The sequence below is a fragment of the Microtus pennsylvanicus genome, chromosome 12 (genome assembly GCF_037038515.1).
Source record: "Microtus pennsylvanicus isolate mMicPen1 chromosome 12, mMicPen1.hap1, whole genome shotgun sequence".
Taxonomy (NCBI): Eukaryota; Metazoa; Chordata; class Mammalia; order Rodentia; family Cricetidae; genus Microtus; species Microtus pennsylvanicus.
This window is the reverse complement of record NC_134590.1, coordinates 65,198,234-65,219,614: the sequence shown is the minus strand read 5'-3', so window position 1 is coordinate 65,219,614 and position 21,381 is coordinate 65,198,234. Positions and strand designations below refer to the sequence as shown.

The 21,381-nt window shown below is 48.5% G+C and overlaps 2 protein-coding genes across 2 annotated transcripts; one reads left to right on the top strand and one right to left on the bottom strand.

The window, feature by feature from the left end:
- Nucleotides 1-4,371: 4,371 nt before the first annotated feature.
- Dusp18 (dual specificity phosphatase 18) lies at nucleotides 4,372-10,802 on the bottom strand. The gene is made up of 2 exons (XM_075944088.1): nucleotides 10,584-10,802; nucleotides 4,372-8,791 (listed from the first exon to the last, which is right to left on the bottom strand). Exon 2 carries the CDS (start codon nucleotides 8,715-8,717, stop codon nucleotides 8,151-8,153), a length of 567 nt encoding a protein of 188 aa, XP_075800203.1. The 5' UTR covers nucleotides 8,718-8,791; nucleotides 10,584-10,802; the 3' UTR covers nucleotides 4,372-8,150.
- Nucleotides 10,803-11,044: 242 nt separating this feature from the next.
- On the top strand, nucleotides 11,045-19,067 carry C12H5orf52 (chromosome 12 C5orf52 homolog). Its single transcript, XM_075944089.1, has 3 exons — nucleotides 11,045-11,324; nucleotides 15,316-15,424; nucleotides 16,940-19,067. Exons 1-3 carry the CDS (start codon nucleotides 11,077-11,079, stop codon nucleotides 17,096-17,098), a joined length of 516 nt encoding a protein of 171 aa, XP_075800204.1. The 5' UTR covers nucleotides 11,045-11,076; the 3' UTR covers nucleotides 17,099-19,067.
- The last annotated feature ends 2,314 nt before the right edge of the window (nucleotides 19,068-21,381 follow it).

Here is a 21,381-nt window from a genome sequence, read left to right as displayed (position 1 = left end):
GGTCTGTCCCACCCTTAGCAGCTTGCCCATCTCTGGATTCCACTCTCAGGCTGGGCTGAGCAGGAGAGAAGAGATGCTTTGGCTGGGGAAAGCCCCCTTGGTGACTCTTGTCTTCCTTATTGGAGGTGCTCTACACCACTCTAGGAGTGTTCCTGCCCAGCCTCACCCACGCTCTTTGGCCTCAGGAAATGCCTGCTGCCTGGGGAGTCATTCCCCGACCCTACACACACACACACACACACACACACACACACACACACACACACGTCAAAGCCTGGTGGTGTGGGGACAGGACAGGGGTTAGATGGATCTGTGCTGGGCTTAGGTGCTGGCTTATCACCAGTAACAGAATTGATGTCCCCAAGACCCTGCAATCAGTTTCCAGCAGAGGCAGAGAGACCAGCAACAGAAAGCCACAGTCTCGCTACTCACAGCAGGAAATCTGGCTAGTCTTGCCGGACCCCACAGTCACCTCTAGTGACGATCACAGCAGCAGGAATCCCATTGCAAGGTCACCCTCCCTCTGGGACTCTGTTGTCCTGGGCAAGTGCCTCACCTCTCTGAGGAGGCTTCATGATTTTTGTATCCAGTCACTGCTGGTTGGTTTGCCAGGATAACAAATGTTGCCTTTCGGGTGGGTGTGGGGGGGGGAGCTCTTCTCTCCCTCTCCACTGCCTGCCTGCCTCCCTCCACCACAGCAAGTCCGAAGCCCCAACTGAATGTGATCATTCCAGAAGGGGCCCTGATCCCACGGTCACACTCCACCTGAGAGCTAGGTCAGCCTTTCTTGTCTTCCTCACCAGACCTGCCTTCAGGACCAGTGCCTCCAGCATGGTGGGGAAGGAGTGAGGGTGTGGCAGGAGGGAGCAGGTGTAAGGACCAGCTTCCTTGCAAGACATCCAGTGAAGCGGAAAGAGCCCTATACTGCCCTGTTCTTTTAGGCGTGTGTTTCTTGTGATTTCTATCTTAACTGAGCCCTTACCACACACTTGGCCTGAGCTTCTGCGGCCTGAAGCACAGCACCAAGCCAGCACTGATAACTTTCTTTTCACAGTGTCACAGACTCGAGCTTCCGAGTCTTGATCTTAGCAATGACTGCTCGATGCCTTTCTTAGTGGGGCAGCAGCTTTCACCTTTCCACGTAAAGCAAGCGCTTTACGGCTTCTTTTCGCCATTTCCGAAATGCAGACGTCACTCTGCTATCCTTGTGCTTATTAGTAAGATAAGTCACCTACACACAACCATGGTGACCCCACATCTGATAACCATAATGAAGACCGATGGCCGGGGTGGGCAGAAGCAGGACAGGCGTGGCATTGCAGTGGTGCACCCTCAGAAGCGCAGGGATTTGTTTCTGTCTGGAATTTACCATTTGATATTTTCAGACTGTAGTTGACAGTGACATTAGTCACTTTTTCTGTTGCTAACACCCTGACCAAAGCACCACTGAAGGAAGAAAGGGTTACTTTGGTTCAGAGGTTGAGGTTACAGTCCCTTGGGTCAAGCAAGTCCCCCACAGGAGACTGAAGCACTTGGTCACCTCACATCCACAGTCAAGAATCAGAGAGCGATGGACCCGTGTTCAGGGCAGTTTCTCCTTTTTCAGACAGCCCAGGACCCAGCTCAGGGAATGGTGCTACTCTCAGTGGGCAGAGCTTCCACCTCAGTTAGCTTAGTCAAGATAGAATGAATGCACCACAGGCAAGCCCAGAGGCCCCAGGGTGACGAGAGGACCCTTCACGAAGATCAGTACTAGGAATCCTGGAAAGAGGAAGTGGGGACAGTGGTGTGCTGCTGCACTAGTGACAAACGGAGCTCTGGAGTCGGAACTGGGTTTGAGTCCTGGCTCTTACATGCTGTGACTTGGAGCCAGGCCTTCAGCTCCCCTGCCTCTGTGCTGTAAATGGGGCAGTGAAACCTAACCCTGCGGCTCTGGGGAGCTGCCTGGGAAGTGCTTAGCCCAAGTGTCCTGAGTCACTGTCACAGATGCTAGGGAGTTGGTCTCTCCACTTCCTCTGCGGCCACCTGCACACTGACAACCTCAGGGCAGGCCTGCTCCTACTGGACAGAACAGGGTGTAGCCCAGGCCCCCAGGCTTCCTGCCAGGTCTTGGGGGAAGCCAGGAAGTTGGAACTGTGCTGGGCATCCTGCCATTGTGGACTTCAGGCAAAGCCTTGTTTCAGCCTTAGCTACCAGGCTTCCCTTCCCATCCTGCCCTGGTACCCTTGGGTTGTCATTCGAGAAAGTCAGGGCAAACAAGGACTCCTTTTTTCAGTGCTAGGGATGGAACCCAAGGGTCGTGTGCCTGTTAGGCAAGATTTTCCTTCTAGTTCTACAAGAGGGCTGGGGTTTGAGGCTATGGCTCCATTGGTAGAATACACATACAAAGTATTAGGTTTATCCCGCCAGTACTGTGGTGGCTCATGTCTGTATTCCAAGCATTCAGGAGGTGGAGGCAGGAGGTTCAGAAATTCAGTCATCTTTAGCTATATAGTGATTTTGAGACCAGGCTGGGAAATCACACCAACAGTAGGAACAAAAGGAAGCAAGGACTCTTCTTGTGTGTGTCCTTTCCCAGGAGGTACCGCGAGCCTCCTTTCCTGATGAGCCATCTTGCCAGTTCACTGGAGCCAGAAGGCCCAGGGCCATATGACAGTGGGGAAAGAGTTAGGGCCAGAGTAGAGTAGTACGTTGTTTAAAAATTGTTGGAAGTTTGTGTGGTGGCGCACACCTTTAATCCCAGCACTCGGGAGGCAGAGGCAGGTGATCTCTGATTTCGAGGCCAGCCCCGTCCACAGAGCGAGTTCCAGGACATCCAGGGCTACGCAGAGAGACTCTGTCTCGAGAAAAAACAAAACAAAACAAAAAACAAACTCTGGAAGTTCACTATTTTGAATTAGCTTTTGCACTGTCTTAATGTGCCAGATTAAAAACTAAAACCTGCGCGAGTTCCACCCAGCAAACTGAGACTAAATTACTACTTAGTAGAAATGAAGGGAAGAAGAAAGGATAGCCCGGGTTCCCAAATGGGCAGCTGGAACTGGCATGACAATGAGGTCGCCTGGGCGTTTTTTAATCCTTTAATCCTTACCAAAAGGTAACCTGAAGTAACCTGACGTGTCTGTCCCTCTGCCTGGCAGGCAGCACTCTGGAGGGTAGAGAGGATTGCTAGTCCTGGGCTGCGTGGAGAGCTGGCCTCATGCCCCCTCCCTTACACACACACACACACCTTACTCCTCCAGTCCCCAACACACAAACTTTCAAATGAGCAGCTTCTTTTGGTTTTAATTACCTATTTCAAGGTCTTGTCTTCAAGTACACCTTTCTGTTTTTGCCCGCCATTTTCTATAACTCCACATTCTTCTGCTCAGTTAAACACTTCCTCTAGCCCGGGCGATGGTGGCGCACGCCTTTAATCCCAGCACTCGGGAGGCAGAGGCAGGCGGATCTCTGTGAGTTCGAGACCAGCCTGGTCTACAGAGCTAGTTCCAGGACAGGCTCCAAAGCCACAGAGAAACCCTGTCTCGAAAAACCAAAAAATCCCAAAAAAAACAAAAACAAAAAAACACCTCCTCTACTTTATACAATCAAGTGTGGCCCTTTCCTAGAAACATGATGTCTTATACCTACAATCACAGCACTTGGGAGGCTTCTGAGGCTAACCTAGGCTACCCAGTAAGTAAATTCCAGGTCAGCCTGGGCTACATACTGAGATCCTGTCTCAAAACACCAAGAGAAAGTCTAAGGGAGACACCTGCAGGTCTCTTTCCTACCCACACAGGTTTTACCAACCAACCTAGGAGGCGGGGATTAAACAGGACCACCCAGAGGTTCCTCTACCCAGGCTGTGTCCAGGGAAAAGCCCAGCAGCTGAGCCTGAGGACAAGGACACTGCTCGTCCCAGCCATCATTCCATGAACCCCTCAAAACCTTCTTTGCCTCTGCTAACCAGCCACTAGTTGAGGCAGGTACCTTTCCAGGCCGAATCCTGTATAACACACTCCCAAAGTTCTCTTTCTGAAAAGCTGATTCCTTGGGCAGGCTGAGCATGCTGAGGCATTCCGGCCTTCCATCTTCTGTACACATATGCCCCTGACCCGAGCTCAACTCAGCATGTCCCAGTGTGTCTACTCTTTCCTCTTCAGTTGTGAAGTCCAACTGAGCATGTCCAGGAATGGGCCAGCACCTGTAGGAATATGTCTAGGCTCCCTGAATATAATCTCCACGGTTGCTTTGTTCAAGGGTCAGGGGCGGCAGTGTCTCCCCGTGGCAGCCTTTTGAGTCCCCTTAGTTTTAGGGATCTCCATTCAAGTAGAGCTGGATTCTAGGCTCTACTAGAAAAGTAGAAAAGAATTTCAGGAAGAGCCAGTCTGAAGCAGAGTTAGTTTATTTAAAAAAAAAACAAACATTTTAAGCACAAAGATTTAGAAACAGAGGAGCAGGGGAGGAAAGCCAGCATCTCCGAAAGCGTGTGTCTGGGTGTCTCAGCCCCAGCTCAGTGTCGTCACAGCAGCCATCTGTATGTTTCTGGTGGCTTTAGACTTGAGCCTAAGGTACTCATGGCTAGTTTCTATGCACTGGACAGGGGCACCACTAAGGTAAAACTCTAGATCACAGGGTTGCTGGGGAAGTTAAGACATTTCTACTGTAAAAAAAAAGGGGGGGGGTTAGTCTTGTTTTTGGGAATCTCAAAAATATCTAGGAAAGGAGTAAGGTCACACTTAAAGGTCATATAGGTTTAGGCCTTAAGCAAGGTTCACTTATTTTAACACAAAATGTGTCTATAAATTATATAGGTTTAGGCCTTAAGCAAGGTTCACTTATTTTAACACAAAATGTGTCTATAAATTAAAGGGCAACTCCTAGCTGTCACCCTTTACAACAAATGTTACTGTGCTAGAATATTCTCTTCTGCAGGAAGCACCAACCAGTCTCCTGTTCCCTCTCATTAATGTAGGAGCTAGAGGATGAGGAGACAGGCCGGCTGCTGGATATTGCGTGGCCGCTGTAATGTCCACTCCTAGCACCCATTGTTACTGGCACAAGTCAAGCCTCACCTTGTGGAGGAGCTACCGGCAGTTGATGGCTGCCGAGGGAGACAGGGCCTCTCTCCGTTGGCAGCATGGCCACTGCTAAGTTGCCCACGCCCTAGGTATGATCCCACACCCACGAGCATATGGGCAGCACCACCTGGTTTCAGGGTTATTAATAACAACAACAGCAACAAAAGGAGGACATGATATTGGGAGGGAGGCAGAAGAAGGGCACTAGGGTGACTTGGAGAAGGCCCTGGGGGATGGAGACAATCAAAATATACCTATACGTGTATATTTTCCAAAAATATATTATTTAAAAATAAAAAATATGGACAAGGAGAGGGAGGGAGTAGTGTAATGACATCTATCAATACACCATAACAAAACTCCTCACTTACAGCTGAACGGTGGTGGCACATACCTTTAATCCCAGCACTTGGGAGGCAAAGCTGCAGGTCTCTGTGAGTTCAAGGACAGCCAGGACTACATGGAAAAATCATACCTTGGAAAACCAAGAAAATTTAATTTTTAATATTTTAAAATATGGATACTTCCTTATATAGTCACAGAAAAGTTATGAACATTTAAGGGAACTTACTGGGAAGAGAAAGGGGTTCAGAAAAAGTGGGAAGGGATGAGGGAGGGTAATAAGAAGTAAATATGATTAGTTTTAATCCAGTTCTGGTGAGGCCATCATCATGTGACCAGAACTCTGTAGTACACACCCTAGAGAAATGAACAACCTGTGTGCAATGTGTATGGCAGTTTCACCTATAACCCCTACACCCGACAACTAAATACACTTCAGTGGGTGAAGAGTGACATAGCCGTAAAAATGCCATAGAACAAAGACAAGGGGCTGTGTGAGGGGCAGACCCTTTCTGAAAACAGGGCACAGGTAGGTTGGGGAGTATGGTGGTTGGTTTAAATGTCAGTTCGCCATAAATCAGAATCACCTATAGGGAGCCACACCTGGAGCATTGCTTGGTTGCCTATAATGGATGTGGGAAGACCCACCCAAGAGTGGGCAGCACTTCTGGAAGCAGCTCAGATAAAAACAGCATGGCGGCAGGAAGATGATTCACCCTGCTCTCGGCCTTCCCGCATGCCGCTGACATCAGAACCAGCATTTCCAGGCTCTCTGGGAGCACTCCAGGTTTTGGGGCCAGGCTGGGACTGCTGATGTCCCAGACTCATGGACTGTGGCCTCTCCCATGAGAGACAGACGCTGTGGAACCACTTCCACTGCTGAGCGTCCCATATGCTAAGTTAAATTCTTTTCTTTTCACCCTACCGGTTCTGCGCCTCCCGAGAACCCGACTCATACAGGGGGAAGGTCTGCAGTTTCTACAGCACTCGAGATGCACAGCACCGCATCAAGCCACCCAGCAGGGCAGCCGTGCTGTTGTTTGCTCATAAACCATCTGAAAGCTCTAGATCAGACCAACTGGTTTGATTGCCAACGTGACATAAACTAGAGTCACCTAGGAAAGGGTCCCTCCACTAGGTGAGCATGTCTGTGGGGCTTCTGGACTAATAATGCAAGAATAATTTGGGAGAGGGTGTAGCCTGCTCTCGGCTCTGCCAGCCCGGGCAGGTGGTCCCGCACTGTACAACAAACTGGGCTGAGCAAGCCATGGGGAAGGAGCAAGCCAATAAACAGCATTCCTCCTTGCTTCTGCTTCAGTTCCTGCCTTGAGTTCCTGTCCTGACGTCTCTTCATGATGGACTGTGTGGACCTGTAAGTCAAAGAAACCCTTTCCTCCCCCAAGCTGCTTTTGGTGTTATACCATAAAAGTTAAGTGGAGCACTAGTCTTTGCAGGGCATGGTGGCACACACCAATGGCCCCAGCATTCCTTAAGTACAAGCAAGAGATAAGGAGCTCAAGGACTACATGGGACTCCTCTTTTTTTTTAATTATTATTATTATTTAGTTTAGTTCTTTTTTTTTTTTTGAGACAGGGTTTCTCTGTGTAACAGTCCTAGCTGTCCTGGAACTAGTTCTTGTAAACCAGGCTGGCCTCAAACTCACAGAGATCCACTTGCTTTCCTGAGTGCTAGGATTAAAGGCTTGCACCACCACCGCCCCTGGGATCACCTCTTCAACCAAACACAACCTTCTTGAGTTGGGTCCTGACACTAAGGAATTCTGAGCAACCCTGAATTTCAGGGCCTCCTGGAGTCAACTCACTTGTCCTGACCTCTGTCCCCATAACTCCTGAACAGTCAGGCAGCCTGGGACACTGGATCTCACGGTCTGCAATTCTGCATAAGGCCTTTTGGAGAAAGCTGGGCGTGCATCCTAGGCTGCACATTGGAAGCTCTGGCAAACTTCTCAGATGAGGCTTAGCAAAGATTAAGCTATTTCTTCTCTCTCACAGAGGCTTCTGAGACACATAAACAAAGGGCTGTGTGTAGACAGGACGGCCTTCCGGATGAGTACTGCTGATCGGAGCAGCGCTGTGATCCACGCCCTGTGCAAGTCTGGCCTGGAAGACCAGTGTTGGGCCACTGTGGTGAAGGTGGAGGGGAGGCCCCATGGTCTATTAGGTTGGCACTTACTGTGAGACACTGGAGAGCACCAGGATGCTTAAGGAATGAACGAGGTGGGATTTTGGCAGAGTCATCTCTAGATTGGTCATCTAGGGGAGAGCTGCAGGATCCCAAGGCTGCCATATGCACTGTGCACTGGTCTCTTTGGCATGGCCACCATTTGCCTCCCCCATCCTCCAGACAGTAGCTGTGACCTACCACTCACAGAAGAGTTACCCTCACCATGCTCTAACCAAAGAATTTAATATCTAAAGACACATACTACAGGGCAGTAATTGTTGAGTTGTTTGTTTGTTTTTTGAGACAGGGTCTCACTATGTTGTCCAGGCTGGCCTCAAACTCACCTTGCAATCTTTCTGCTTCAGCCATCTAAGGCATGTACCCCCCAAACCTGTGGATTAGGAGGTGAAAAGTTATGGCAATGCTCTATTCTTGCCCTTATGAAAAGCACCATCTGGTGTGCTCCTGCAGCAACACAAGTAGAGTGTTCAAGTATACTTGTATACTATTAATGACAGATCTGTACTGCTGACCCTGATATAGGAGCTGGTTGGGTTGGCTTACAGTGGAATCATAAAACGGATCTCCTTCTCGTAGATGTCTGGGATCAGTCCCATCGGAGAGTTAATCATGTGCATTGTATTCTTGCCAAACAGCTGGAACTCATAACGGATGAGCTGCTCCCAAAAGCCACTGTTGGGTCGAATGATGGGCCGGCATGATTTGGTCCACGTGTGGGCATCTAGAAGGGTCATGGCGTGGTATTTCATGAGGTAGGCGAGGCACAGGGCAGGGGAGCGGCTCACACCAGCAGCACAGTGCAGCAGGGTGCGGCCCTGCTTCATCTCCACGGAATGGATATGGTCAGCGATGGGGTCGAAGAAATCGCAGAGACGCGCAATGGGCGCATCAATCACAGGCACCTGCACGTACTGGATATCCTCGTAGAAGGTGTTGGCTACCTCTACTGAGACGTTGATGACCGTGGTGATCTGATTGCTGGACAGCAGGAGCTTGTTGTTGGCAGCCACACCATTGCTGATGAACAGGCTCTTGGTGATCTGTGAGAGGCCACTGATTGAAGGCTGTGGGAACTGGACTGCGAAGGCACCCAAAGGAGAAGTCATCAAGGTGACAGACAGGTCAACAGCTGGTGCTGGGTTACATGTCCATCTTTCTGCCAAGCTGTGTCTACTGAACACTGTGGAAAGGAGGGTGGAGAAGGGTAAGAACTGAGAAGAGTTCTGAGAAGTGGACGGCTGGGTCTCCAAGGCTAGCCAAGGCCTTCTCTGAGCAGCGGTCAGGGAACACGTTAGTTACACTAAAGTTACTGGATTGTTGGGGGGGTCTTTTCACACAGAAAACAATGGAAACGAGAACAGTCAACCACGAGAGGAGCACGGGATAGTCTTTAAAGGGACTTCAGCTAGTGAGTGGAAGGGGGTCAGCCATGGTCGGAGAGACCATGGGACAAAGGAAGGAGCAACTTGGGTTTACTGGGATGGGTTCAGGCCAGGTCCTAAAGAGCTTCCGGAGAACAGGTGGTACTCACCAGGGTCTTGGTCCCTAGAGAGTACCCACACAACTGGACACAAAGCTAATGAGAAACTCGTCATGTATTTTGCTCAGCTGTGCCTTCAACATTTTTGTTTGTTTTTTCGAAACAAGGTTTCTCTGTAGCTTTTGGAGCCTGTCCTGGAACTAGCTCTTTTAGACCAGGCTGGCCTCGAACTCACAGAGATCCGCCTGCTCTGCCTCCTGAGTGCTGGGATTAAAGGCGTGCGCCACCACCGCCCGACTTTGCACCTTCCAACATTAATGACCCTAAGTCAACTGAGACCAAGTGAAAGTGATGCCCGGCGGTGCTCACCTGGAACACAGCACTCAGGAGGCAGAAGAGGAAGGTGGGGGGCTCTGGACACAAGGGTGCTGTTTTCTGCCCCCTACACTGAATAAAGAGCCAGGGAAACAAGCTACAGGGTCTCTTTAGGTTTTTTTCCTTTGGCAAAGAAACAGAGCTGTTTACTTAAAATTAACCTTTGGGAAAATGGGATTACAGAGAGAACAAGCAAATTTCCCAAGCAGGCCAGTTTCCGCTAGTATAAGGGACGTCTTATTAAAATCCTCCCACAACAAAGGGTCATCCGAAGTAACATCAGGCCAGTCAGTCATGTTCCTACAGGTCTGTCTCCCTGTTCCGGCCTTCCAAGGAGTGTAACTTTGAAGTGACCAGTGTTTTTGTTTCTGTCCTCAAGTCCTTTTCTATCCACAAACCCACAAACCTCCTTTGCTTGGCTCACTGGAACATTCTGTTGTACAGAATAAAGTGTTGTACAACTTTAGAAAATAGAGCCAAATAAGATTTTTAAAATGTTGATCAACGGGGCAAGATGTCTACCTTATAAAGAGGTGATGAAACGAGACAATCCAAGGGCGTGTAGAGAGGTTAAAATGCAGATCCTTGTGGGAATGACACGTAAAGGCGGGGGGGCTATAGAGTTGTAAAGATGGTCTGAAGCCAACACAGACAGGAGGGCATAGAGCAGATGGGGAAACTGAGGCAAAAGACGGGGGAGTTCTAGACCAGCCTGGACTACTGAAATTCTTTAAAAACAAAACAACCCACAACAAAAGAACAGGCCCAGTATCATTCCCCACAAAAATGAACAGTTTGGATTGAGGAGGAAGGAGAGAGAAACTTGGTCGCGGCTGCTTTCGCACTTTATGGCCAATGAGGCCTTTGACATCTAGTTAATTTGTCACTCGTGGAAAGTGAGACTCGAGGAAAACAAGTTTTGTTCATCGTCAGACAGCAAGTTCTTTCGGGAGAAAGTTGGCAAATATAGGTGGGGCTTTGGTTAAATTCTGGGTTATAAACTGGACCAGAGTCCACAAGTTGATGGGCAGGAGGTGCCACTTCAAGTCTAGGACGCTTCCTAGGGAATTGGCTTAGAATGGCTCTCTACGTGGAGACAGGGCTCCGATCATCTTACCTCTCAGCCGCAGAGCCGCGGGAGTCTTTCAGGAAGCGACCGCAGGGCAGAGCCGCGGGCGATGGTCTCCGAGAGGGTCCGTCATGACCCTGGATCTCGGTAGCAACGGCTTCTCCTCGCGCAACAAAGGGCTGTTCTGGGCCTATGGGGAAGCCGCGGCCTGCTCTGCACCCGGACGTAGCGTCGTAGCACTCGAGCAATCATCAGACCTCTCGGAGAAGCCGGGAAGGCTGCAGCACAACATACCGGCCCGTCTCCACGGAAACGCGCCTGGCAGCGCGTCTCAGACAGCCGGAAGGGTCGACCTCAGGGCGGCCGCCTTCAGGCCCCGCCCCCTCAAGCGTCTCCTAGGCAACACCCTACCGAGAGTCACAAAGATTTGGAGGTCTGCAGCCTGCAGGCTCCGCCCCTTGCTTGTCTCCAGGGCAACGCGCAGAGCTCCGCCTTAGACTTCAATATAGATAGTCGCTCGGCGTCCGCGCGCTCTTCCAGCATGGTTTTTGGCATAGCTAACCTTCCCGAGTCCTTCGCCGGCCTGTTAGGTTCCTCCACACAGCCCAGAAGGCCTTCAGTCAAATGGGATCTGGGCTCGAATTTGGACTCTGTTGCCAAGGAGCCCACTGCCTCTGGCACGGACTTCCGGCGCGAGAGAATTGACAGCCAGCCGGATCTCGGCTCCCGCGTCCAACCACAGATCTACTTCCTGCGGCCGCGGCCGGCAATTCCGAAGTTGTTCTTCAGGTGTGGTTCTGGTGTGCCGAGCGGTCGTCAGACCCGGGACCTCTGAAGGAATCCGAGCTTTCAGATCCACACCGCCCAGTCGTGTCCCCTACCCCCGCCCATCCGAGTTCCTCAGACTTCAGACCCGGATTAATCTGTAGGACCCTCATAAGCCTGGACTCGGGCGTGAAGTCGTGGTCCCATTTTCAGCCCTCCGAATGAATCCTGGCCCTAGCTTACTGTAGGCTTGACATCATGCGGTCCGAGCGCACTTTGAGGTGACACCCGGTGAAGCTCAGGTCTCAGGCCCACAATTACTTGACCACCCGCTTTCAAGCCTTCCCATTCTCCAGTGATTCTGGAAAAGCCTTCAGTTTCCCGTTGTTTGGCCCCAATCCCCACAAGCCTTAATTCTACCCCGCTTTCTCAACCCTTCCCTCACCCAAGTTCCTACAGAGGATTTATTATGGAAAAACAATTTGGTTCAAAATGACCATTATTTATTGCTTGAAAGAGTACTTCCAACCTTTCTCCTTTTTCATGTCTACTGTTGATAAATTTGATGTGTCACTGAGTAGAGAGGATCTAAGTATTGAGGCTCTTTCCCTCGAAAACAGGGTTTAGTCTTGTGTGCGAATTCCTGACCTTTAAACCTTTTTCCCGTCAGCACCTGGGTATGTTGGATTGACTTTCATAGAAGCCAGAAAAATGGAAATAGGAAGCTTGGGATTTATTTATTTATTTATTTATTTATTTATTTATTTATTTATTTATTTATTTATTTATTATGTATAGTGTTCGGTCTGCATGTATGCCTGTATGCCAGAAGAGGGCACCCTATCTCATTATAGATGGTTGTGAGCCACCATGTGGTTGCTGGGAATTGAACTTGGGTCCCCTGGAAGAGCAGTCAGTGCTCTTAACCTCTGAGCCATCTCTCCAGCCCTGGCATGTTGATTTCTTTGTAATATTTGTAAAGGTAAGCACACTCAGAAGACAGTTGTTACCTACCGATAAAAAGTAAATTGGAAAACATTTTATAATCCCTTGAAAGGTTATTGTCCCCCTGCCCTTCTTAAACTGGACATGGTTGCCCATGCTTGTTATCCCAGCACTCGGGTTGGAAATTCAAGATCATCCTCAGTTTAAGAGGGAGTTCTAGGCCAGCTTGGGATATATGAGACTTTGTCTCAAAAAATATATCTTTTGGGGCTGGAGAGATGGCTCAGTAGTTAAGAGCATTGCCTGCTCTTCCAAAGGTCCTGAGTTCAATTCCCAGCAACCACATGGTGGCTCACAACCATCTGTAAAGAGGTCTGGCGCCCTCTTCTGGCCTTGAGGCATACAGACAGAATATTGTATACAAAATAAATAAATAAATAAATAAATAAATAAAATATATATCTTTTTGTTTGTTTTGGTCCTAATGATAAAAGTAGTATACTTTCTGATGATGTTGTTCTGGTGTGCTAATGAAAAGAATTTATGAAGGTAACATGAGCTTTCTTGTTTGTTGCTCCTTCTGTCCCTGTGTGTATCAGCCATCCAGCCAGCTGTTTCTGTTCAGTCAATTCGTGAAAGTGTGCATGGAGTTCTTCCTTTCTTGTTCTTGTTTGTTAGGGAATCTGTATTCAGGGAACACTTCGCCAGCACATCGGTCATTTCCCTGGTTTCCTTTAAAATGGTTTGTCAATCATTACAAAAGTAATGTATACTGATTAGAACATCATCAACAACAAACTGAAGACAAACCAGCAAAACGAATGAGCAGATGCGATCACTGTTAACATTTTGATGTGTACATGTAAGGTCCTGTGCTGGTTAGCTGCTGTCACCTTGAAACAAGCTAAAAGAACCCCAGCTGGAGAATCTCCTGCAGCTGATTGACTGGTGGGCCTGTCTGTGGGGCGGGTTCCTAGTGATTGATGTGGGATAATGCAGCCACTGTGGGTGGTGCCTCCCCTGGGCGGGTGGCTGGGTTGTGTAGAGTAATGGAAAGCAAGGCAGTAGTGGCCTTCCTGCTTTAGCTCCTGCACTGAGTCCTGCCTCAGCTTCTCTTGATGAGCAACTGTAACCTGTAAGCTGGAACAAACACTCTCCCCTCAGGTTGATTTTGGTTTATGTTTTATCACAGCAACTAATAGGCTAAGATAATACATATATGTGTATGTGTGTTACAGCTTTAAAAACAAACAGCACAAAACATCACTGTTTAGCAATCTCCTTTTTTCCTCTTAACTAGTTATCACACCAAAATAGTTATACTTGAGTACATGTATTTTATCTGATGACTTAGAATGTATAAACAGTTTTTTGTTGTTGTTGTTTTGAGACAGGGTTTCTCTGTAGCTTTGGAGCCCGTCCTGGAACTTGCTCTGAAGACCAGGCTGTCCTCAAACTCACAAAGATCCATCTGCTTCTGTCTTCCCAGTGCTGGGATTAAAGGTATGCACCACAATCGCCTGGTCTGAACAATTTTTTAAAATGGAAAAACCATTTTAAAAGCTTCATAGTGTAACTAAATTATCAGAAAACGAAAACCTACTGGCTAGCAACATCCTTTGATGTTGTTTATTGTTAAGATATGTAGCCAAGGTTAACTTAAACCACAATGTAACTAAGAATGCCCTTGATCTCCTTCTTCTGCCTCCCAAATAGGTGAGTTTTTATTGGTGCCGGAGACCACCCAGAACTGTGTGCTTGCTAAACACACATTCCACCAACTGAGCCTGGTCCCCAGCTCCTCATTCTCACATTGCTCCATACTTCTCACCCTGTGGGTGTCTCCGACCCATTGATGCCTAGGGGCTCAGGATTCCTGTGAATGCCAATGTCCAACACAACACAATGTAGCAAATTAGAGCATTGGGAGATTAGGAGTAGATGGGGGAATCTTTTTTTGGTAACTCAATTATGTGATTTCTGAGTGTGAACTCTGTCAGTGACATTGTTGTCTTGTGGTGTCAAAAGGTGGAACATAGCGAATAGAGTCTCCAGAAGTCCTATAGCACTCCACACCTCCTCCCTCCCCAAACTCATTCATTAGACTTCCTTTATTAATGAACCCTGTGTCCACCCACACTCCTCCTTATCGCTCCCTCATTCTTTTCTTCTCTTTTAAAAAGAGTTGCCTGTGTAGCCCAGGCTGGCCTTGAGCTCTCCATCTTCCTCCTTTCAGCTTCCCGAGTGCTGAGACCACAGGCATGCACCAGCACAACCAGCTTTCATCCCCACCTTCTTCATCCTGTTCTGTTCTCTGCCCATTTCCCAAACCCCCCAGATCCAGGCTACAAAGGAAGAACTCCCCATCTCAGCCTCTCTCAGATTCATCTTTTGCCTCTACCTTCCAACTTACATTCATCTAAGACCTCCTCCACCTTTGCTCTTACCCTGCAGTTTCTCATAAGATAACCACTCCAGAACAGTGGGCGATCTCAGGGGGTGAGCGCTTGATTAGTGTGTGCAGCCCTGGGTTCCGGCCAAGCACCAGCACAGAGTGTCAGTAACGACAACGACAACTGCAATTCTTGAGGACTCTTCTGATTCTCTGCTGACCTCTCTTGAGGCCTGCTCTGGGCCTTTCTGTGTCCTCCCAGGATGCTCTTTCTCCCTGTTCAGGAAGCAGCCTCTTAGCAGACCTCATCTACAGGCAAAACTTAGAGTGGTTTACTTGCTCCTCTGGAAGTGAGAAAACCACTTATCTTGAAAGCCACGGAGGAGCCAGGTGCTGTGGTACACGCCTTTAGTCCCAGCATGTGGGAAGCAGAGACAGGTGGATCTCTGTGAGTTCCAGGCCAGTTTGACTACAGAGCGACTTCCAGAACAGCCAGAGCTACGTAGCAAGAGCTTGTCTCAAAAACAAAACAAAATAAACTCAAAGGGCAGCTGTCAAACAGGCCTTGGCCAGCTGTCTCTAACCGGTTCCCTCTCCCCTTGACTAGCTGTCTCTAACTGGTTCCCTCTCCCCTTGGCCAGCTGTCTCTAACCGGTTCCTTCTCCCTGCTCTCTCTAGCATATTGAATTCCAGCGATGCCAATGTGAAGAAGCTTTTACCCAAGAGCCATCTGTCTCGGGTGATTATTCGGGACAACCTCAATGCACAGCGCGTCTACGAGATGGAGGTAGGGTACCCCGGTTTCTGGGTTGGAGCCTGTTAGCAGCCTGACTATTCTTCTCTCATAACTCCTTCCTTGCTAAGATAGCTGCCTGTGGAGCCCAGGGTGGAAGAGGGACTCTCAGCTCCTAGAGCTAATAGGAGGTCATGAACGTATTCTAAGGTAGGCCCCATCTTTATGGGGGAGAAAATGATACTTGGGGTTAGTGTCTCCCCCAAGGTGTCACACCTGCTCTCATGATCTGACAAGAGAGAAAGCTCTCGCCTCTTGAGTGGTTTCTTGCTTTGTTCCCTCAGAACATATTATCTCCCGTGCAGAACCTCGGGCTTTCCTGCTTGAATCGGCATCAACACTATCTGGCTAGTTTTTTTGTTTTTAAAGTTATCTCATCTCCAGAGGAGAGCTGAGGCCAGCAACAACAGCAATAAACCCACAGAAGGACAAGGACTGAGTAGGGCCATGTGTTAAACTTCCTGTGCTATGGTCTAGTAGAAATAGGCTGCTGCAGTCAGAGATAGGCTGGTTGTATATGATCTTGGGTGAGCCACACTTTCTTCATTTTTAAAATAAGATTTGAAACTCTTTTAGTTACAGGTTGTGTAAAGTAAATTTGAACTACTTTAAGCAGAATAGGGAACTTGAGTCCACGTAAGCAAGGATGGCTAGGACAGGACGACCCATGCTTCCCGGCTTCCTTGGCGGCTCTCGCTATCTGCCTTTTGACACCTGCCCCTCCTTTAAGGGTGTATCCCCTTCTACCTGACTTAGAAATTCTTGTGCAAGTGTCTCCCATCCTGATTACGCTGTGGTTACGGGGATCCCCTGCACCAGGCATGCGTCTCACGTCCTGATTGTGTTGTAGTTAGGGGGATCCCCTGCGTCGGCTCCCCACATCCCCCTCTGCAGCAGTTCATTGAAATGCACGGCTGAATGGGTAAGAGAGGATGTGTCCTCCCAGCCTTGCAGTCTTGTTGAGACAGGAGAGGAGTTAAGGAGTGGATGAAGTTAGAATCCCTGTGACAGAAGGGCTGTCATAGGGAAGCTGACATGTTTTAGATAGACATGTAGATATGTCACAGTGATTAGTAAGGACAGGGTGGGAGGATTTGTGGAAGAAGGAAAAAACAAGATGGACCTCCTTTCTACTGAAACCTCCATTTCATTATTCCCTTACACTTTTCACTTATTTATTATTTATTCTTGGGAATTAGACTCAGGACTTCACATACACTAGGCTGCGTTCCTGCCCCTATGAATACCCATTTGTAAAGCAGACTCCGCAGCTACAGACCGTCAGAGGGCGCCACGGTACTCTATCCAGCTCAATGTCCACTTTAAAATAGAGAAACTGTGAGGCCCTGTGTGGTCCATGCTGTTTCATGGGATGAATATGGATTGGGTCTCACAGGTCTCACAGGTCTCACAGGCCCCTTCGGCCCCTTGTCCTTCCAGGTCAGCAGCCTTGCCTTTTGCTACCAAGTGACTTGTTCATATCCTAAACTCATCTCTGTTTTCCCTAAGATGAAAGCTTCGGACAAGACCAAGAGAAAAATGAGCCATTTGTACGACCACCTGAAAAAGAAGTTCATGACAGACCAGCTGAGGAAGATGCTGCGCTGGAGGCGGGAGTCTCTGAGCACCCAGCAGTACTTGAATAGGCAGCGGGGAAGCTCCACTTAGATGTCAAGCCAGCCACCGTAGCAGTGGCAGAACGATCTGATCTGCCCGGGACACTAACCACCCTGGTGAGAGCTGAGGGGCCGGAACTTGCTGGACCACTGTAGAGCAATAAAGGGTTAGCAGCGGATAGGACGAGAGCGCAAGTCCTCGGTTCCAGTCTGCTTTGCTCCACCGTCCCCTCCATCCCAGTGAAAAACCTGCAGCCACCAATGCTTGGTGGAAGAGGCGGAGTCAAACCAGTACTCCTGGTTTGTGCAAACAGGGAAACTTTTGCACCCACATTTGCTTTCTCTTTTTCCCACTTCTTCTTTCCCTCCACCGTCCCCACTCCCTCCATCTCCTTCATGTCTACCCTTCCTTCCTTTCTTCCTCATTTTGGTCTGGAGACAGCTCAGGGCTTGCATATTCGCAGGGAACATGCTCTCCCCAGTCCCGGTGCACACACCCCTGGTGACACATCTGCCAGCTGCGCTGCGGCTGTTGACATCTTAGAAGGAAAGAACTGAGCAATGCCACTGTGTGACATTCCAGTGGTAAGGAGGTCAGGGTGAGGCACCAGGTGGTGTTGTTTCTGCCACCTACCAGCTTGTGTGACCTTGGGACCTCTCTGGGCCCCTGTTTCCTCCTCTGAAACAATCAGGCAGGCAGTGAAAAGATAACCTGCCTCAAGGAGCTGGCAGAGGGCAAGCGGCTGGCCCGGAGCTCATCCTTTCCAACTGCTGTAACAATGGCGATACCCATAGGCTCCCAGCTCTCCTGGCGCTTCTGCAAGGCACCCTCAGACATCTCAGACATCCTGCTTCCGGTCTGCCCCTTCCCAGAGCCTGCTCAAGTCCCATGCTTGCTTTTCTCATTGACCTTGGGTTCCTATGGGGGGCTTCATTCTGCCTGCAGTGTAGCACAGGTCTTTGTCCTTAGCCCTGGATTAGATTGTTTACCTTGAGAGCTGGAAGTAAGACCCCTCTCAGATTTGACACAGGTCTGTTTTGGATGCTTCTCCAACCAGCCTTGATGATAGGCCACTCTTGTACCCAGAACCCACACCTGTGTCTGTGCCAAGTGTTTGACTGGCTCTGACTTGTTCACACACTTCCTGGTCAGGCTGTGACACTGACGTCTCTAATCACAGATCTAGGAAAGGGAACAGGTATTTGCTTTTATTTTATCCTAGAGAATTTCATACAATGTCTCTTGACCCTAGCCATCTCCACTGCTTTCATGTCTCTCTTTTTTTAAGGAAAGACTTTTGAATCAGATGTCCTGGTCTTCTGGCTTTGGTTGTCCCTTCTATGATGTCCGCCGCGTCTTGAGGATAGAGTTGTATTGTAATTGTATTACTTGGGGGCAGTTGATGTCTGAATTTTGACCAGTTGTAACTTTTTATTTTATGTTTTGCCTACATCTCTGTGTACCTTATGTATACCTGGTGCCTGCCGAGGCCAGAGGCAGCATTGGATCCCCAGACACTGGACTTTCAGAGGGTTGGGATCGCCGTGTGGGTGCTGGGAATCAAACTCAGCTCCTCTGAAAGAACAGCTAGTGCTCTTAACAGTCAAGCTATTTTGGTCCATATGATGATGATGATGATGGGTTTTTGAGACAGGGTCTAATGTATACCTTTCTGACCTTGAGCTCAATATGTAGCTGATGATGGCCTTGAACTCCTGATCCTCCTGCCTCTGTCTCCTGGGTGCTGGGACTATGGGTGTGTGCTAACACACTCAGTCCATCCTCACACTCTTCCTCCACTCCTAAGAGAAAGCATGCTGTATCCGTGGCACTTACTCTGCTTTATAGATGACATCTAATTACATTCATTTTTCTGCAAATACATCACTTTTATTTACAGCTGAATAAAGTTTATTTTTATTTATGTATTTTTAAAGTCCATGCATCTGTTGATGGACATCTAGCCTAATTTCATTTCCTGGCAATTGTGAATACTGCATTAATAAACATGGATGTGTAGATGCCTGTGTGTGATGCTGACTTATTGTCTCCTGAGTGCTCAAGGGTGGGCAGCATGCTAGTTTTAATATTTTTTGAGGAACCTGTGATTTCCGTAGTGGTGGCAACAGTTTCTATATGACTGGCAGTGTGCCCTTGCCAGCATTTATTGTTGTTGTTGGTGTCTTAATCATAGCCTTTTTTGACTTGAGTGAGTTGGGATCACAAAGTAGTTTAAAAGTGCCATTTCCCTGATTACTGTTGAAAATTTATGTGTGTGAGTATTTGCTTGCATATAGACGTGCATGTGTGTACCATGTGGGCGCTCAATGCCTCAGAAAGCCAGAAGAGGGCGTTAGATCCCTGGAACTAGAGTTACAAGGGGTTATTAGACTCCTGGCATGGATGCTGGGAACTGAGTCCAGGTCTGCTGCCAGAGCGGTGCACGCCCCTAGCTGCTGTGCTGTCTACAGCCCTAGACTTTGTGTTTAAAACAATCTTATTGGGGCTGGAGAGATGGCTCAGTGGTTAAGAGCATTGCCTGCTCTTCCAAAGGTTCTGAGTTCAATTCCCGGCAACCACATGGTGGCTCACAACCATCTGTAATGAGGTCTGGTGCCCTCTTCTGGCCTGCAGACATACACACAGACAGAATATTGTATACATAATAAATAAATAAATAAATAAATAAATAAATATTTAAAAAATGATCTTATTGTTTTAGTCAAGATTCTCTAGAGGGACAGAACTGATGGAATGAATATGGGTATATATTAAGGGGGAATTTATTAGGATTTATTAGGTGGTTCACAGGTTGTGGGCTAAGTAGCCTAACATGGGTGCTTTCCAACAGAAAAGCCAAGAAGTCAGTAGCTGTTCGGTCCATGTGCTGGTGATCCATCCAGAGGATTCCTAGAGGGCCACTGGCCTTCAGTCTACACTAGAATCCCAGTAGTAGGTTCTAGCCCAGTGGAGAAGTGCCTTAGCAACAGGGTAGATGAGCTCGTCATCGAGAGTAAGGGCAAGCAGGCCAACAGCAAAAGCTTCCTTCTTAGGTGTCCTTTTCTGCCAGCTGCCAGTAGAAGGTGTGGCCCAGATGTAGGGTGGGTCTTCCCACTTCACATGATCCAATCACAAAACATCCCTCACAGGTGTGCCCAGCTGCTTAGATTTTATTTGGTTCCAAAGATATTCATGTTGACAATCAAGATTAGCCATCTCATTTGTGTTCGCATGCGTGTGTGTGTGTGTGTGTGTGTGTGTGTGTGTGTGTGTGTGTAGGGAGAGATACAGGGGATAGAGAACAATGCTGTGGATTTGCTTCTTTCCTATCCCCTTTACATGGGTCCTAGAAATGGAGCTCAGTTGTCAGGCCTGTATGGCAGGTGCCTTTACCCCTGAGCCATCTCTCTGAGCTACCTTTCCCAGCTTCTAAAGTCTAAGTTTTCAAAATAGTCCCTAACGACCCTCTGAATTTCACTGAAGGCTGTTTTAACATCCACTTCTATATCTCAATTCTATTCACTTAAGCTTTCTCTTCCATTAGGTTAGCTAGAGGTTTGTCAATATCACTTTTTAAAATCTTTAAAATTGTACTTACTCATGAGTGTGTGTGCCAGTGCACACGTGGAGGTCAGAGGACAACTTTCAGGAGTTGGTTCTGTCCTTCTACCGTGTAGGTTCTGGGGACTGAACTCGAATTTGTCAGGTGTGGTGGCACCTTACCCACTGAGGCGTACTTGCTGGCCCCTGGAATCACACTCCTCTTCGGCTCCTCGTGCTGGGGTTGCAGGTGTGAGCCACTGTTGTGTGAGCCTGCCTGAGGAGGCACAACTTACATTTCTCTACCCAGCCCAGATAGGGAACCCATGACAGACAAAAGTTTTGGCCACACCAGAATCCAACTTGATGAACAGACAAATGTGTTGTATGATGATGAGTCTGTTTATTGGTCTCACAGAAGTATGATTGAGGGGTTACTTACGGGAGCAGGGACTCAGAAGTAGCTTTTATTACACAAGCAGACGCCATGTGGGTGGTGACCGATGGATGCTGCAACCCTGGAGAGCAGCTTGACAGCTCCGAGAGTCTCTCCCCAGCAGCTGTGTGGGTTAGAGTCACCGTCTCACCCAGCCCAGCACAGTTTACTGTCTCTGTAACCTTGGGCCGGGGCTCTCATGAATCTTCTTAAGGTTCAGCTTTCCAGAGCACGTGACGTTTGTTTCCTCCTGAGTCTCATGAGCCTTCCACTCTCTCATGGAAAAGATGGCTTCAATGAGAAGGGAACTGCTGTACATGACAGCCACCACAGCTGTCTGTGCCGTGTTCTTTCAGTC